Source organism: Dromiciops gliroides, chromosome 6 (genome assembly GCF_019393635.1).
Source record: "Dromiciops gliroides isolate mDroGli1 chromosome 6, mDroGli1.pri, whole genome shotgun sequence".
Taxonomy (NCBI): domain Eukaryota; kingdom Metazoa; phylum Chordata; class Mammalia; order Microbiotheria; family Microbiotheriidae; genus Dromiciops; species Dromiciops gliroides.
Window position 1 is genome coordinate 35,270,578 of NC_057866.1, and position 19,317 is coordinate 35,289,894.

The window sequence follows — 19,317 nt, forward strand, 5'->3', positions numbered from 1 at the left end:
AGGGCTGACCCTGGAGTCAAGAGGACCTGAGTTCAAATCTCACCTCAGACACTTACTAGCTGTGTGACCCTGGGCAAGTCACTTAACCCCTCAATTGCCTCAAACATCCGGGGCCATCTCCGGTTGTGCTGATGTCTATCTTGCTACTGGCCATAGATGGCTCTGGAGGAGAGAGTGAGGTTGGTGACTTTGCACACAGCCCTCCCTTACTTAAATTCAGTTCAGTGTAAGGCATGGTCCTCTTCAAGAAGGAAAGACAAACAACCACAACCTTTTATTTACTGCTATTTATGTAAAAGACTCTAAGCTTCTCGAGGGCAGGAGCTCTAGTGGCAGGGGCCTGATTCAAGGTCATGTTTTTTCATTTCCTGTCTGGTGCCCTTTCTAGTATAAATTAGTACATTAAAGTGCTTTTCAAAGGAAACAAATCTGCTCTTCCAAGGGTGAGAAAAGCACCCTGGGAAATCCCTCTTAGCGTTCTTTCTACTCCTCCCCCTTGACTTTGACGGAGGTTTCCAACCTGAGCATTTCCCTGGAGTCCTCCAGAGGATCCAGGCAGGGAGGAACGATGAGAGGTGATCAGCTGAAACAGTCTAGGTCACAATGGTTGGGGGGGGGGGCAGGGTGAGGGGTGTGTAAGAGGATGCTGAATCTAGATCTGGAAGAAACATCAGACAACATCTAGTCCAAACTCCTCAGAACACCTGAGTTTTAATTTCTGTAGCTTCCCGGCTAAATGACCTTCCTCTCCCTAGGCCTTGGTTTTTGTTACTGTTGTCCAGTCATGTCTGACTCAGCACACTAAAACTGTCCCCTGGGTTTTCTTGGTAAACACACTAGAGTGGTCTGCCATTTCCTTCTCCAGTGGATTAAGGCAAAACAAGGTTAAGTGACTCGACCAGGGTCACACAGTTAGTAAATGTCTGAGGCCAGATTTGTACTCAGTTCTTCCTGACTTCGGGCCCAGTGCTCTAACCACTGGACAACCAAGCTGCCTCTGGGTCTCTGTTTCTTCATCTGTAACAATGAGGAGGTCGGACTAAATGGCTCCTAAGGTCCCTTGCAGCTTTAGATCTGGTATCCTGAGGTCCTGTCTATTCCCAGCGCACCCCGGCAGGGGCAAGCCTGTAATTAGGCTCTTCATTCAGTCACTGTCGGAGAATGTGTGTTATCACAAACACATGTCTGGGAGCAGCAGATCTGCCCGGCTGCTCTAGGACGGCTGGAGGAGCGGGTAGGAAGTGGGGAGGGGGCTGCCACCTGTCCCAGCCCCTCCCTGGCTGCCCGTTTTTCCCTGGGGGCATTGCGCCCAGGAGATGAGAGCAGCCCAGAGGGCAAGGGAGAAGTCCTGTGAGGACGAGAGCAGCCCAGAGGAGAGGGAAGCCTCCGGGGAGTGAAAGCTTGCCTGGTCTGTCTTCCCTTCCTACTCCAGCCTGGGTCCTTCCCCACCACGCCCCTAGCGACGGGGGCAGCAGCGCCTACCCAAGCCCAGAAAGGGTTAAGGCAGCAGCCGCGGAGGGAGGCTTGGACTGACGTTGCTCTGGCTGAAGGTAGTTCCCCTCTGATGAGGATGGGAGAGCCCAGCGCTCGCTGAAACCCGAGCTCCCTCCTAGCCAAGGCTTGCTGAGGTCCCAGGCAAAATCCAGTCTCCCGCCTGCCTCCCTGCCTGGAGCCGGAGCCCCAGCCGTCCCCCGGCGCGCTGGGAAGGATGGAGCTCGCCTTGTGGACCCAAGTGGGGCTCACTTTCGTGCAGTTTCTTCTCATCTCCTCCTTGCCAAGAGGTACTGTAAGTAGCAGGGTAGGCTGGCAAGTGTGCGGAACTCCCTCCCGAGGAGGGGGCATTTCATCTGGTGCTGCAGGGCAGAGAGCCCAGCTCCAGAATTGGGAGGAGAGCCCTCAGAGGAGTGGGGAGGGGGTAGAGAAGCGAATCTTTGTTTCTATTGATGACTCTGAGGGAGGTAAGGAGGGGAATGCATTCAGTTGTAAAACTCAGCAAAAGACACTGATTCCTTCGCTTCTACAGGTGTGTGTTGGTGTGGGGTGAGGGCCAAGGGGGGCCCCAGTTGCTATGTTTGCCATGTTTTGCTCTGTTGTTAACACATGACAACAGAGGGTGTTTGGGGTTTGGGTTCTTAGCTCTGACTTGTAAAGGGGGAGGTAGATACCTCAAGAAAGTGGGTCCTTCAGAAAGAGAACACAGAAAGGAAAGAAAAAAGAAGGGAGCAAGAGAAGCAGAATTTAAAAGTAGAGGAGAAAGCCAAAGGAAACAGGAGAGAAGGAAGAAAAGACAAAAGGAAGGAAGGAAAGACAAAAAGGAAAGAAGGACAAAAAAGAGGAATGAAAGACAAAAGGGAGGAAATGCAAAAAAAGAAGGAAGTTAAAAGAAAAAAAGAAGAGGAAGAGAGGAAGGAAAGGCAAAAGGGAATGAAGGAAAAAAAACAAAAAAGAGGAAAGGGAGGGCAGAAGAAAAGAAGAAAGGAAGAGAGGGAAGAGGAAAAAGGAATAAATACAAAGAAGAAGAATGAAGGGAAGAAAAGAGGGAGAAGGCAGTGAGGAAAGGAGAAGGAAAGAAAGCAAAAGAAAAAAGAAAGAAGGGAAAAGAAGGGAAAGGGGAAAAAGCAGGAAGAAAGGAAAGACACAAGTTATATTTTAATGATGTTCTCTTCATCTTTCTGCTAAGGTTCAACTAAACTTTACATTTAAGGACAGAATGGATGGGTGGTGACTAGCAATTTAACTTCAGTGGGGGTTTTTCAACCCTCATCCTGAAGGTATTGTGTTCCTTGAGGGAGTAAAAGTACACATTGAATGCCTGGCCATACTTAGCGCTTGGTTTTTGATCACTTCAGGAGCCTCATTTGTCAGACACTCTGGCTTCCAGCCTTGGGCTTGTCATACCATTTTTCTCTGAGGAGAGAGGGGCAAGCTAGATGTCAAAGGAGTTGTTTGGACAGTTTCCCCGTGGAGGGTCCCCTGAGAGCTTGGGAGTTGCTGAGCCCCCTCTGGGCACAGAAGCAAAGGAGGGACAGGTTTTCTATGATCTCACACTAAAGGACAGGCAGCTTCACTCCCAGCAGACTCCTTGGTGGTCTTGTCTTGACTTTCTAAGTGGCCTCATGGGCAAACCTTGAACAAAAGCTTGACTCATTGGAGGTTCAGCCAGGGCATTTTGGAGGTCTTGAATTATTGTTTTCCGTCAATTAACCTGGATCTGTTTTTCTTAAGAGTGGTATAAATTAATATGCACGCAGACACCCTGAAAGACAGAGAGACAGTGAAGAAGAGGCAGAGAAAGACAAAGAACTATAGAGAGATACACAGAGAGGGACAGTGGAACAGAGATGGGGTAGAGACAAAGAAACAAATAATGGCATTGAGAATTCAGTATACCAGGGAAAGAAGGGAATGGTAAAAACTCATCAACTACAGGATGTCAGCAGAAAGCGATGTCTATAAGGGACACCAGGGTATGGAGGAAGGGGTCACTGAACCAACAAGTCAGAAAGCCCATGTTCTCGGGGTATCTAGACAGCACGGTGGGCTTGGAGTTGGAAAGGCCAAACCCAGCCTCAGACACTTACTAGCCAAGTAACTCTGGGCAAGTGATTTGGCCTCTCCTGCCTCGGTTTCCTCAAGTGTAAAATAGGAATAATCACATAATTAGCAGGGTTGTTATAAGCCTCAAATAAGTTAATATTCATAAAGTATTTATCCTGACACAAGCTGACAAAAGAACTCAGGGGATTTTTCTCAGGCCTCAGTTTCCTCCTTTGTAATATGAAGAGATTGGCCTAGACATTGGCTAAGGGCCTTTCCAGCCCTGACATTTTCTGAAACAGTGACAGGTAAAAGCTTGAATAAATAAACCCCACTCCTAATTCCCAGTTTATCCTATTACTTCCAACCTCACCTCTGACTAAATCTTTCTCTCTGAGTCACTAACAAGTTGGCAGAATGGAGTCACTTGAATTTTTATGTCATTTTCTCCTTCTCCTTCAATGCATTGGGAAAAGGGCTAGTGAGGGAAGGAGTCGAAAGGCAGAAGCTGATGAAGGAGGAGAAGAATCTGGACATCCCACAGCCCCAGAAATCAACATGAGTTTGCTGAAATTGGCTCAGACTAAGTTCTGACTTGAGATGAATTCTTGGCTGTTGAACAAAGTGTTGAACCTGGTGTCAGGGAGGCCTGGGTTCATGTGCCATCTCTGACACTCACTAGCTAAGCAACCCTGGTTCATTCCACATTACCTTAAGGTTAGAACTTCTAGATGCTTTTTGCACTTACTACCTAGTCACAGATGATGGAGGGAGTTCTCATCTGGGGAATTTCCCATATTGACATTCAATTAACCAATTATTAATAATTTACTAAAATGCTGCCTTTTATTTTCCCACTCTTAGCTACCAATAGCTTCTTCCCCTTGCCTAATGTCTTGTTTTCATTTTTGTGTGTGTATATATGTTTATACGTATTATAGATACATGCATACACATATGTGTATACATACACACATATGTTTGTCTATATGTATATACACATAAACATATGTACACACATGTGTATGTGTGTAGAGTGTGTGTGTGTGTGTGTGTGTGTGTGTGTGTAAAAGCTCCTTGGAGGCAGGTACTAGATGACTTCAGTCTTTCCATCCCTAGCACATAGTAAGCATTCAGTAAATGCTTCTTGATTGATTGCTATGAAGTACTTACTATATACCCGGTACTTTACTGAACCCTGAGGATTGAAGTCTAAAAGTGAGATGACTCCTGCCCCCATTACAGATCTTTCATACTGAGATTACTCATATTTCTTTAGGATAGGTTCTGATAGATGGTTTATGATTGGGTTAAATTTGGGCAGACACACCATAGGTAGCTAAGGTAATATCATTCCCTTCCCCCACCACTTGGGGGGTGATCCATATGCCTGAAGGCCCTACTGTTAGTTCTTTTCAACATCTACATCAATCCCGAGTCTGAGAAGAGGGCACCCTCCTGGATCTTGACAACCCCTCATGAATGTTTCAGGGTGGTTCCTTCTTCTCTAGGTCAGGTACGCCTTTGTTTTGTCTTCATGAGGTAGGTGGATGAGGTGTCTCAAATAGCTCCAATCAGCCAACCAACCAACTCCAGCTCTTCATTTTTTAACTTAGACCAGAATCTGAAAAACTCATTTATTCCTGACCCAAGAATCTCTTCCACCTTCTGCTATGGAAAATTTGCAAGGGAGGATCCGTTTCATCTTGGCAGCCAGGGCTGCTAATCCTAGCAGAGAAGAAATTCACGTGTTTTGAAAGGATGTTGTAGCTATCGGGCATCTGAACCCAGATGGATGAAGAAGCTGCATGGAAAAAGGAAAATACAACTTGGAGGGAGTCCTCTCCCAGTGAGCGTTTGAGAATCTGCTGTTGGCTAGCAGACCCACGCTGACCCTGTTTAATGATTTTTTTAAAGGATCTGATGAGTTGTAAACATTCTTGGGGATTCTGGGAGGAGACTGGTGGAATAACACAGCCACATGACATATGCTGGATAACGAGAATCAAAACAATAGGTCAAATGATAACATAGTCATACGAGCACGCCCAGCTCAGAAATACACAGCTCTGCTGAGCAGCATGAGCTCTGCCAAGGTTACTCTCTCTAATAGGAAAACCTCATTTGGAATATTCCCCATTTGGGAATTCTCCTTAATATGGATAATGGTGAAAGTGTGGCTTCCAGGGCAGACGTTAGCTTGCTGGAAAAGGACCTGAATTCATCTGGAATGGGGGGTGGGGTATTATAAAACACAGACAATTAGTGGGCAAAAGGAGGAGTATGGGAAGAGGACGAGGGGCAGCAGTGGCCAAGGAATGAGCTGTCAACTTCTAATGTATTATAGAAGCAAGTCTAAAGAATGAGCCAGGAATGGATGGAGAGCTTTCATTGAAGGGGCTGGGGTGAGGATGGGAGCTTTCCCTGAAATCCACTTCTGAAAGCTCCCCACTCCATCAACTTAACCATAACTTAATCTTGAAGGAATGGGATTTTTAGAACTGGAAGGGATCTTGAGTCCTTCTCATGTGACCTTGTATTTATTTTGCATCTACTTTATAAAGAGAGGCAGCTGGGACAGCTAGGTGGTGCAGTGGATAGAGCACTGGCCCTGGATTCAGAAGGACCTGAGTTCAAATCCGGTTTCAGACACTTGACACTTATAGCTGTGTGACTGTGGGCAAGTCACTTAACCCCAATTGCCTCACCAAAAAAAAATAATAAAATAAAATAAAAAGAGGCAGCTGTGGAATAGTGGCTAGAGAGATGACCTTGTAGCCAGATGTGGTATCAAGTCTTGCCTCTTAAACATACAGACTTTGTGACCCTGGGCATATTGGTGCCCTGGGAAAGTCTCCAAGATTTTCAATTTCAGATCAGAGAACTTATGTAGAGGGCAGCAGTGGATAAAGCACTGGCCCTGGATTCAGGAGGACCTGAGTTCAAATATGGCCTCAGACACTTGACACTTACTAGCTGTGTGACCCTGGGCAAGTCACTTAACCTTCATTGCCCCACTAAAAAAGAAAATAAAAACAAAACTGATGCAGAAAATTTCCTTACCCGCAGATTCCTATACCAGTGAAATCAAAGATTCAGTTAAAAATGGCTTATATAAATTAATGAACATTTGTTAAGTACCTACTATATGCTGAGTACTATGCTTAGGGGTATAAATACATGAGTGAAACGGATCTTGCTTTCGATGAACATACATTCTATCTGGGAAGATGATCCACCAGTAGCTATGAGAACCAGGGATGGCTTTGTGGAAGTTGCATGTGCCCACCAGTGTCTGACATGAAGTAGGCACTTAATAAATGCTTATTAATGGATTGATTAAAGACCAATTCAAGGGTTCTTCACCCAGAGTCTGTGAATTGTTTTTTTAAAATATTATGATGACCATGTTTCAATATAACTGGTTTCCTTTGTGATCTTTATTTTATGTATTTAAAACTGTCATTCTCTTACCAGTTGTGTGACCCCGGGCAAGTCACTTAACCTTCATTGCCCTGGAAAAAACAAACAAACAAACAAACCACAAAACAAAACAAAGCAAAACCCTATCATTCTGAGAAGGGGCCCATAGACTCCCCCAAACTACCAAAGGACTCCTTGATACTCCTCACTCTTCCCCAAGTAACCTTGGGTCATAACCTCTAAACAAGGTTGAGAACCTCTGATTTAGTCTCACTCCTTTTAACAGGTAAAGGAACTGAGGCTCAGAGAGCTGAAATGCTGCCCAGGAGCTCGCCAACTTGTTAGTGGCAGCACCAGGATGAGATCCCTGCTCTTCTGGTGCCTGGCCCAGTGCTCTGTCCAGCATAGGTGACAAGTCATGGAGCTAGTTAGTGATTGTAGAGTGCTTTACATACATCCTTTTGTTCCATGCTTGCATCACCCAGTAGGAGCTATTGTTATAGCCACCTTACAGATGACAGCACCCGATGCTCAGGAAATATGAGTGGTTTACTCGGAGTCACACAGCTAGTAAGAGTCTGAGGCAGGATCCCAACTCAGGTCTTCCTGGCTGTGAGTCCAATGCTTTTTCCAGCACACCGTTCTATATCTGTCTTTGTACCACAGCCACCTCCACTACATGATTTGGGGGTAGATAATTGACTGGTAATCCAGTGGAGCCTTCAGGACTGGGCTGCTGAAAACATGGGACCTTATCCATACCATTGAGCTATTCTTGACGCCACTGGTTCAGCTGTGTCGGCTGAAAGCGACAGATGAATTATATTTACAGGGAAGTGAGCCTGTGGTCCTCCACCCAGATGTTGGACTGCAGGCAAAAGGAAACTCGTTTCTATATTTCCAGCTGTGTGGAACGAGCATAGGAAAAACCAGCTAGCTGGGAAGAAGCTATGGAAGAGCCAGAACTCATACTCATTATCTCATTTGATCCTGACAACCACCCTGTGGGTGAGGTGGGTACTGCAGATGTTATTGTTCTCATTTCGCATAGAGGAGACTGAGGGTCAAACTGGCATTAGACTCAATGACCTTGAATGTCCTTTCAAGCTTTAAATCTATGATCCTAGGGTTATTAAGCACAAGGCACTATGGTTCCAGTCTGGTTGGAGAAAGAATACGTCGACATAAAGAACAGCTGTTGTCTTGAATTGTTACCTTACATAAGGGTCAAAGATGTGAATTTGGAGCAGGTAAAAAGGTGAAGAGGAAGTGTAGTGTAATGGAAAGTGCCCTCAATTTGGAATCAGCATATGGCTTCAAATCCTGGCTTTGTTATGTTACTTACTATATGGGTGACCTTGGATAAGTCACTACCTGTCTGGGCTTCCATTTTCTCATCTGAAAAAAGAGTGAGTTGGACTCAGTAACCTCTAAGGTCCTGCAAGCTCTAAATCTATGTTCTTATGCTGAATACACAGCCCAGGGCTGAGAATCTTCTATCCTTCCACAGAAGCACTGTTGAAAAGCAGGAGCATTCAGCTTCCTGGTTTCACCTTTTACCGAAAGGAGAGGAAGGACTCAGTGTTTACATGGTCCCATTACTGGAGTGGAGGACCCAGGGTTAGGCACCCAGCTGGAAAGGCGGGAGCTGTGACATTTTTGGCAGAAATGCTGTCCAACTGGAAGCACCATCCCAGCTTGAGGAATTCCACTCCTCAGAGCTCCAAAGTGTTGGCCAAAGCCCTCGGGGAGAGAATAGAGGAAATGAAGTCAGTAATTAAAGACAAAAACCTCAGACCCATAAGCAAAACAACCGGAAGAATTCTGGAACCTGGACTCTATGCTGGCCAGCAATGTTAGTTTGCTTTGGCTGTCAGAGCTGGCCAGAGACATCAGATTCCCCCAGGAACTCTCCCTCTCTGTTGCCCCTCTCCAAGGTCTATCTCCCCCTTTGCCTTGCAATCCTCTGTGTTCCTGTTGGATTCCTGCCTCTCCTTTCATGTCCAAGGCAGGTCCCACCTTCTCTAGGAAGTCTTCCTTGGGCTGTCACAAGGAAGATCTTTTAGCCCTGTTCTGCTTGGACCCCAGTTCTGCCTAAGTGGGTGGAAACTGATAGACTAGAGACCTTCCTCACCAAACAAACTATTTAAAAGAGGAATGGACTGTTCAGGAATCCTTCAAGTAAAGGCTGTATCTATTGTAAACAGTATTCCTATTTACTCTGAAACTTATCAACTATGTAACCATGGGCAAGTGATTGAATGTCTCTGAGCCACAACTTTCTCATCTATAAAATGGGTATAATAGCACTAACCTCAGAGAGAGACTGTGAAGATCCAATTAGATTACAAATATAAAGTACTTTGCAATCTTAAAACATAATATAGAATGGATAAAGATGGAAGACCTTTGAAATCACTTAGTCCAATTCATCATTGTACAACTGAAGAAACTGAGACCCAGAGGAGTTATTTATTTGCCCAATGCTACAAAGGTGGCGGAGATTTGAACCCAGAACCTCTGTCTCCAAATCCAGTGCTCCTTCTACTGCCCCACATTTCCCTAAAGGACAAAAGCATTACTAGTTTGAACCTTTTTCAGGCTATTGCATACAGACGTCATACTCCTTCAAACCATATCTTAAAAATGATAGATCCAGGTACATGGTTAGTTGAGTTGGTTCTGCTGTCTGGAGTAGTGAAGAAATAGGATATTCTCCTCTAGCACATGGCCCATTAGCTTCATCTTTTCCCCCTTCTTCCCTCCTTTAAGAGCAGTGGTAATAGGATCTTTCTATTTCTATATAATCTTAGCATCTATGATGACTCAGAAAGTAAGGTTTTCAAAGGGTCATTCAATTAGAGGCAAAGCTAGACAAAGGGTAGGAGCCCTGTGACTGGACAAAGGTTTGAAGGTTTTGGTGCATGGTAAGTTTGATATGAGTCATCACCAGTGTGATGTGGCCCCAGAGGGCAGAACTAGGGACAATGGGTAGAATTTATAAAGGGACAGATTTTTGGCTCAAATGAAAGAAAAATATTTTTTAATCATAAAAGTATTTTATTCTTTTCCAGTTACATGTAAAGATAGTTTTCAACATTTCTTTTCATTAGAATTTTAGTTCCCAAATTTTTCTCCCTCCCTCCCTTCCCTCCCCCTTCCCCAAGACATAAAGCAATCTGATATAGGTTATATATGTACAATCACCTTAAGCATATTTCTGCATTAGTCAGATTGTGAAAGAACACAAGGGAAAAACCTCAAAAAAGTAAAAAAAAAAAAAAACAGCCAAAAAGTAGAAACAGTATGGTTCAATCTGCACTCAGAATCCACAGTTCTTTTTTCTGGATGTGGAGAACATTTTCCATCATGAGTTCTTTTGAATTGTCTTGGATTATTGCACTGCTGAGAAGAGCTAAGTCTTTCACAGCTGATCATCACATAACGTTGCTGTTACGAGGTACAATGTTCTCCTAGTTCTGTTTATCTCACTCAGCATCAGTTCATGTTAGTCCTTCCAGGTTTCTCTGAAATTCACCTGCTCATCATTTTTTACAGCACAATAGTATTCCATTACATTCATATTCCACAACTTGTTCAGCCATTCCCCAGTTGATGGTCATCCCCTCAATTTCAAATGCCTTGCCACCACAAAAAGAATTTCTCTTTCTATTGAAAAAAAAACTTTAATGATTCAAGTTTGACCCAAGTGGAACAAGATACCTTGGGAGGAAGTGAATTCCCTCTGGGAGAGGTTTTCCCATAGCATCTAGATGACCATTTGTTGGGAATGTTGTATAGAGGATTCTTGTTCAGGTGTGAGTTGAGCAATATGGCCTATTAGGTCCCTTTTGTCTCTGAAATCCTGAATCCAGCTTGCAGGGATTTCTCACCTATTGCCTGAGGGTGATAGGAGGCCCATTGGAGGAAACTTATGAGTTTAATGCCACAGGAGATCAATTTATCTTATTATGTAGACATTAGGGCTTTTGTAGGGCAGCCTGTCCTTATGGGACTGGAATTTATTCTCATTAGAAGTTTAGATGACAGGCTTCACTGAAGCTTATGCAGGAAAATAAGTCCCGGAGAAAACACAGTCACATGCACTTAAATTTGTTCTGATATTTCTGTGCAAAGGTGGACATGCCCAATCACTTGGGAAAGGTTGCCATTGACCATACATCCCTTATTTTATCTCTGAGGGCTCAGATGTGGCTTCTCTGAGTTCTTAACCATTTGTTTGGTATTTAGGTAGTAGAAAGGTGGGGTTTTTTTTAGAAAGGTGTTTTTAAAAATGGGAGTGAATTGTAGACAATTCACAGAAGATGCAGTGCACCAACAAATGGTCGTTCATCTGACTGCTCCTTCAAGAGTGAAAGGGAGAACCCTTTTCATCTGTGGATAGTTCTAATGATCCAATCACAGAATCTCAGGGCTGCCATATTGTCCAAAGAATACAAAAATCCTCTTGACAATTAATGGAAACAGTGCTTATCTGGCCCATGATTGAAAGCTTCCAAGGAGGTCTTCATTACCTCTCAAAGCACCCTGTTGTATTTTGGAGTGGCTCTGATTTTTAGAAAATTTTTCCTAGTAGGTAGAATAGTGGTATCCATTAGACATTGGAGACCCACCAAAGATTTTTCATCATAGTGATGCTGGTCCAATTCTACCTGTCAGGGAAAATATTTTTTCCAACTCTGTGAGGGCTGCACTCAGGGCAGGAAAACTCATTAGGAAGACAGTACAATAATCCAGGTCAGATAATAAGGCATCGAAGTGGGATGGTGGCAATGAGAGTCCTGGATGACTTTGGACAAGTCGTGGAAACTGTCAAAGCCTCTGATGTCTCCTGAGAAATGGAGGTGGAAAGGATGACTCATTTCTTAAGTGCTTTGAGATCTACAGAATCAAAACATTCTGGAAAGGCGTCATTTACAGATGTTTCTTTCATTTCCTTCATCTATTTTTAAAGCTTGAATCTGGGTTTTCCTCCAGGAGATTATTGTTCCTGGTTCAAAGCTGGCCCCGTGACATGAAACTTTCTCTCCTTCTCTGTGGCCACTGGACAGTTGATATATTATTTTAGTTTTAGTATATTTTTCCCCAAATTCCATCCTTCCTCATCCCTTTTCTCCATTTGCTCCTGAGGAGACCATTATGAGATTTCTCCATGTTGGAGGTAAAAACTGGAATTGGATGGACTTGGGAAGGGGAATGATGTGGGATAAAAGTTCTTTCCATTCCTTCCAGAGGAGCAGAAATTCAAGAGGAACCTTCAAACTGGAGAGCTAGAGAGACAAAAGTGATTTCTATCCTCAGTATTTTTCTTCTTCACCAACTTAGTTCCCCCATTTCAACCAATAGTGTAAATTAAAAGATTTTAAATTGCAGATGAAAAATTTGAACACTTAAAACCAAGGTGGAAGAGAAGATTCCATGAGCACCATGTTCCTCTTTTCTCCTGTCTGGGTCAGCTGGGTTCAGTAATGGAGTCCTCCACTTCCCACCTCAGCCCCTGAGACTCTATCAGCCAACAGGTTATTAGCGCTTGTATGTTCTGCTGGCATGTCATCTGTTGGCATGTGAAAAGCATTGTGCATCAAAACCAAATGACAGAGCTCACAACTCCTTCCCCTTTCCCTGTCTCCAGAGCACCTTCCTTATTTCAAGACACAATCATCATTTCCCCAGGTTAAAGTCTGGAAAATGGCAAATCTTCTTTTTCAGTCCCTGCATCCAACAAGTAACCAATTCTTGTCTACCCTTCTCATCTCCTCCTCTTCCTTTACATTCTGAAAGCTTGAGTTCTGGGACTTATCCCCTTATGCCTAGATTATGGCAATCACCCCATAAGTTATTTACCTGACTGTGGATCTTGTCCTGATCCTAAACCACCTTGGTCAACATTGATGGATCACATTCCCTAAAATAATGATGATAATGATAGTCGTACTGATAACAGCTAATGTTTATAAGACACCTTAAGGTCTTTATAGATAGAGAGATAGATAGATAGATAGATAGATAGATAGATAGATAGATAGATAGATAGATAGATATACACACATATATAAATACATACACAGATATGCTTTATATACATATTGTGTATATACACATACATACATAAATATGTGTGTACATATTGATACATATGAGTATGTATTTGTTTAGGGTAACTTGAGGGTCTCAAACCCATCAGTGAATAAGGGGGAGGGGGGCGGTATGTGAAGAGTTTCCCTTGCAGAATGGACAGAGGAGAACAAGTTGCTCCAATGGCCATGAAAGCAGCTGAAGCAGGCTCTGTGGAGGGCTGAGAGCTTGGTCAGACATCAGGGATGCCAAGGTCATCCACTGCATCCTGGGCCATCACCAGTCATTCTGACTTTTGCCTTGCCATTGGACTTCAATGACTCTGGAAGAGAAAGTGAGGATGACGACTTCGTGCAATCCTGCCTCACTTAAATCCAATTCACACACACACACACACACACACACACAATGTCAAGACATCACCAGTGATGTTGTTGGTTCTCTTTGGGAAAAAATGGGCAAACAACAACATACACATGTGTATATGTGTATACACACTCACACACATTATCTCATTTGATCCTCATGGCAACCCTGTGTGGAGAGTATTATTGTTATGTCCATTTTATAGATGAGGAAATTGAGTCTGGGTGAAAGGAATTTGAATTTAGGGCTTCTTGAGTTCAAGTTCACTACTCCATCTACTATACCACCTAGCTTCCCCAACACACCATCACATCATGTTATGCCCTTTCTTAAAACCTACCATCCTTCTTAATATGATCCGTTTCATACTTCTATTGATTATTTCCAATTATACATATTTCTGTCTCTCTCCCCACCCCACCCCTTGATAGATAGATAAATAGATAGATAGATAGATAGATAGATAGATAGATAGATAGATAGATAGATAGATAGATAGATAGATGATTGATAGTCTATCCTCAAGGAGCTCAAAGTAGGCTGTGTTTTGCCTTTCTTTGTATCTCCCAGTGCTTAACACAGTACCTGGTAAACAATAGGTGCTTAATAAATGTTTATTGACTCACTGACTAACTGGCTTCTCAGCCTGGTATTCAAGGTCCTCAATTAAATGTTCCCACTCACATCTGCAATCTCATGTACCACTGCTTCCTAATGTGGACCTTTCTTCCAAACAACTGGCCCTGCCCCAACCTCCCAATCCCCCTGTGCCTTAGATCTACATTTTTGAATGTAAGCTCCTATGAGCACAGATTTTTTAAGTCCCCAGGATCCAGTACAACATCTGGCAATTACAGTAGGTACTTCATAAATGTTTGATGATTGATTAACTGGTGATTAGATCTGGGACTTTCACCAGACTCTGATTACAAATTTAGTATGACTTGACAATATAACATGGCAGCCAAGACCTCTAATGCATTTTAGGCTTCATTAAAGAAGCATGTGGTCTAGGATTTGGAAGGTGATGGCCCCGGGCAGATCACAGTATGAGCTCAGTATGATGTTCAGTCCTGGTCACCATATTTTAGAAAGGCATCCATTAACCTGAGATCTTCCCCAGGAAGACAATAAAGATAGTAAAAGGTCTCAAGATCATGCCACATGATTTTAGGTTGAAAACTGGAGATGTGTCACCTGGAGATGACTTAGGATGGACATGTCTTCATATATTTAAAGAACTCTTGCATGAGAGAAGGATTTGATTTTGTCTGCTTGCTTTGATTCAGTGTTTAGAGCTAGGAGCAATGGGTAGTAGTTGGAAAGTGGCAATTTTCATCTAGAGGTCCGCAAAAAATTTCTAATGAGCTCTAGCCCAATAGGCTGACTTAGGAAGTATGGGGGTTCCCTTTCATTGGAGGTCTTCAGGCAAACACTGGATGACCACTGGTATGTCAGGTATCAATCCATGAAGAAACATTTTTTAAGCATCTACTATATGTCAGGCACTGTTTTAAGTGTCTGCAAACAAAGGCAAAAGTATTCCCTGCCCTCAAGGGGCTTATAGTCTAATAGAAATAGGGATAGTTTAAAGATTATTTTTATTCAGCTACAAGGAGTTCATAACCTTTGTTATATCATGGACCCCTTTGGCAGTCTGGTGAAGCCTATGGATTCCTCGGAATAAGACTTTTAAATGCACAAAATAAAATATATATAACTGCAAATGAAGCTAGTTATATCGTAAATACAATTATTCAACACGTTTTTTAAAAAGCAAACGGGGGCGGCTGGGTGGCTCAGTGGATAAAGCACTGGCCCTAGATTCAGGAGTACCTGAGTTCAAATCCAGCCTCGGACACTTGACATTTGCTAGCTGTGTGACTCTGGGTGGGTCACTTAGCCCCCATTGCCCTACAAAAAAAAAAAAGCAAACGTTGTGGGACCAGGGTTAAGAACCTAGAGAGTTCCAATTCTGAGATTTTGTAGTAAAACACTCTCCTGACTGGCTATCTACCAGCTCAAGATATAGAGGAGATTCCAGCCCTGGAAGGAAGGTTAGACTATTACACTTCTTCCATTAAAGTTGAGAGGGAAAGGTGCTCACCCTAAGGGGGCAACAAGAGCTATCTGCTTGCCTTGCCTATAGCCAGCTTTCCCCAAAGACTCCATTTCTGCCAACCCTTCTCTTTTTGGACATCCCCTGAACTAATAAAGGCATTGCTCTGGGGGCTTTTATCACTCTACTCCCCGAGGTCCCCACTGGCAGGGAAGAGGATGGGTTAGTGGTTTGGCAAGCACAAACCTGAGTAAGTGGAGTGTCTGCTCAGGCTGCCTGGGTGATGGAAAAAACAGAACTTACGCTGTCAGGGAGAAGTGATGAATAAATTGTAGGCCACTCCAATTCATTGAGAGTACCTGGCTTTTGCTATTCCAAGATGAGTCTCTGTTGTGTAGAAAAGTGACCTGGGGGCCTGTAGAGAATGTGAGGAAAGTTACTGGAGCAGGGAAGAGTGGAAGTTGACACAGTCAAAGGTAGGGTCTAGAAGTCCTGGGTTCAAATCCCACCTAAGTCACTTATTAGTCTTGTGACCGGGGAGTGTAATTTAAAATTTGTGTCTCGGCTTCCTCATCAGTGAAATCAGATGCCCTCTAAGGTCCCTTCCAACTCTAAATCAATTACCCTCTGACCCCTTAAAGTAGGAGTAAAGTAACCTTTTCTCATGGCATAGATCCCTTGGTCAGTCAAGTGAAGCTCATGAACCCCTTCTCACAATATTGTTTTTTAAACAGAAAGGATTCCAATTATATTGGACTATAGTATTCAACAATAGGTGCTTAATAAAGTATTTTTAAAGTTCACAAACCCAGGTTAATAACCCTTGCTCTAAAGTCTCATAAGTGATGAGAAATGAAGTCCATCCCTTGTTTACCCATTCATTAAAAAATGGGGCAGTTCCATAGTGGGGTTTGAGGCACTGCATGATGCTGTATCTCTTGGGTGGGATCCAGTTCAATTCTATGGACTAGAATTAGCATTTATTAAGCACCTACTGTATGCCAGCAATGAATCAACAGGCATTTATTAAGCACCTACTTTGCACCACAGACAGTGCTGGGTGCTGAGGATATGAAGACAGAGGGAGGGAGGGAGAGAGAGAGAAAGAGAGAGAGAGGGGGGGGGGAGGGAGGGAGGAAGGGAGGAGCAATCCCTGTCCTAGAGGAGCTTACACTCTATTACAGAGGAAACAACATGTGACCAGTTGTGATGGGGCTTGATAGGGAGCATCTGACATCTCCAACTTATTCTGTATAAGCTGCTTATGAGTTTCAGCTAATTCATCAACTGTGTAACATTTCCAATATGGTCTTGGCTCCTTGGGCTGCCCACAGCACGGGAAAGAAGTTGGCTGGTTAATAAAGGATTTTTGTTTCTAGTTGTTCACCACAATTGAGTTCCTACCTTCAAGCAGGAATCTAATTGTTGAACAAAACTAGGTCTGTACCCCCAAAGAAATCAAAAAAGGAAAAGGACTTATATATGTGTATATATATATATATATATATATATACATACACACACATAGTGTCCACACACACACATATATATGTATATATATATATATATATATATTTTATATATAAACTTTTTTGTGGTAACAAAGAATCGAAAACTCAAGGGATGTCCATCAATTGGGGAATAACTGAACAAGTTGTAGTATGTGACTGTGATGGAAGACTATGGTGTTGTAAGGTGATGTTTCCAGAAAAACCTGGGAAGACTTATATGAACTGATGCAAAATGAAGTGAACAAAACCAGAAAACCAATTTGCACAGTAAAAGCAATATTGTAAAGCTAATCAACTGTGAAAGACTTAGTTATTCCAATCAATACAATGGTCCACACAACAACTCCAAAGGAACCATGATGAAAAATGCTGTCCATTTCCAGAGAGAGAATTGATGGATTCAGAGTACAGATTGAAGCATATTTTTCTTTCTTTCTTTTTTCCAGCTGATACCAAAATATGTTTTACATAACTTCATATGTATAATGATTATCATATGTCTTGCCTTCTCAATGGACAAGGCAGGGAGTGGAGGGAGAAAATAATCATTTTATAAAAATTAGATTGCCTGAATCCAGCCATTTCCATCGACATCTTTTCATTGTGAGTTAGACTCCTCTGTTCAGTCCAAAGACTCTCCAAGCTAGGAAGTCCACACAAGGACCTGATGGTGTGACCTTCCTATGTTTCTTGTCCTAACTAAACCCAGGTAGCTACAAACTCAACACCAAGATTCCAGGTAGTGAGTGATGCCAATTAGTCCCTGTCCACTTATAGAATTATAACTTCCAGTTCCATCCTGTCAACAGCAAGCATTTATTAAGTAAGCGCTATGAGCCAGACACTGTGCTAAGCACTTCAAATATAAAGAGAAGCAGAAAGAAAGCTGGTCCCTGCCTTCAAGGAGCTTACATTCTAATTAGGGGGGAAAATACATGAGATGATGTTCTAAAGGGAGAGAAAAAGATACCCAAGAAGGAAGAAAATCCAACGTCAAGAGACAATGGCTAGGGGCAGCTAGATGGCGCAGTGGATAGAGCACCGGCCCTGGAGTCAGGAGTACCTGAGTTCAAATCCGGCCTCAGACACTTAACACTTACTAGCTGTGTGACTCTGGGCAAGTCACTTAACCCCAATTGCCTCACTAAAAAAAAAGAGAGAGAGAGAGACAATGGCTGCTGGATTCAGGAGGACCTGAGTTCAAATCCAGCCTCAGACACTTGACACTTACTAGCTTTGTGACCCTAGGCAAGTCACTTAACCCTCATTGCCCTCCCCCCAAAAGACAATGGCTGGCTTAGGAGGTTTCCTTAAAATTGGGGAGGTTTGGGAGGAACAAGCTAAGCAGAGGAAGTGGGCACAGGGGCAGAATGTATATTAGTGTAAGAAGATCAGAGGTAGGTCAAAAGTATGCTGAAGCCAGCTCTGACAGCTTGGTCAATTTTTCAGTGTGGGCATTTACAACATGGAAATTGGCTAATGCTACAAATCAGAGCTTGATTTATTGCTTTAGTCATTCATTCATTCATTTATTGTCTAGGCTTAAGAAAGGGAAGAAGAAAGTGTTAATAATGTTGTTTAAGCTTAAAAGTGGGTCCTGCGCACACCTCTCCCAGGATTGTTGTTTGTTAAACATTTACCATCACTGGGTGGAGTAACTTTAAGTTTGAGGAGGTTGCTATGAAATGGTAGAAAAGGTCCATAGAATCAGGAGCAGAGTACAAAGAAGACATGACTGACCTGGGAACTCTACTTTAAAATAGAGGTTCTGCAGAGTAGTAGGAGAAAGAACACTAGATTTGTCAAGGTGACTTTCCTAAAGCACAGGTAGGTCTGACCAAATCACTCTGCTACTCAACAAACTTCTGTGGCTCCCTATTACCTCTAAGATCAAATGTCAACTCTGCTGGCATTTAAAGTTCTTTAAAACTTGGATTCTTCTTACCTTTACAGTCTTCTTACACATTAGTCTCCTCCCCACACTCTACTCTCCAACCATACAGCCTATTTGCTCTTCTGTCCACATGACTCTCTATATCCCATCTCCATGCCTTTGCACTAGCTGTCCTGCATGCCTGTGATGCTCTCCCTCCTCACCGACACCTCTAGGTGTCTTGGTTTCTGCCAAAACTCAGTTCAGGCATCACTTGCTTCATGCCGTATTTCCTCCAGGTGCTGGTGTTATCCCACCAAATCAGTTTCATTTTGTAAGTATTCAATATATACTGTACATGCCTCCTCCTTGGAATGAAAGCACATTGAGAGCAGGGACTATTTCCTTTGTCTGCCAGGCACAGTGGCTAACAGAATGCTTGATAAATGCTT

The 19,317-nt window shown here is 43.1% G+C and overlaps 1 protein-coding gene across 3 annotated transcripts in view; it reads left to right on the forward strand.

Moving 5' to 3' along the window:
• Positions 1-1,208: 1,208 nt before the first annotated feature.
• PAMR1 (peptidase domain containing associated with muscle regeneration 1) overlaps positions 1,209-19,317 on the forward strand; it is a 115,881-nt gene continuing 97,772 nt past the window's right edge. Inside the window, exon 1 of one of the 3 annotated variants that reach the window (XM_043972845.1) lies at positions 1,209-1,786. Coding sequence is in view for 2 of the 3 variants with exons in the window: in XM_043972844.1 (XP_043828779.1) it covers positions 1,709-1,781 (73 nt within the window). In the remaining variant the exon portion in view is untranslated. The remainder of the gene's footprint in view (positions 1,787-19,317) is intronic. The other 2 variants (XM_043972844.1, XM_043972846.1) reach the window with 2 other exon arrangements.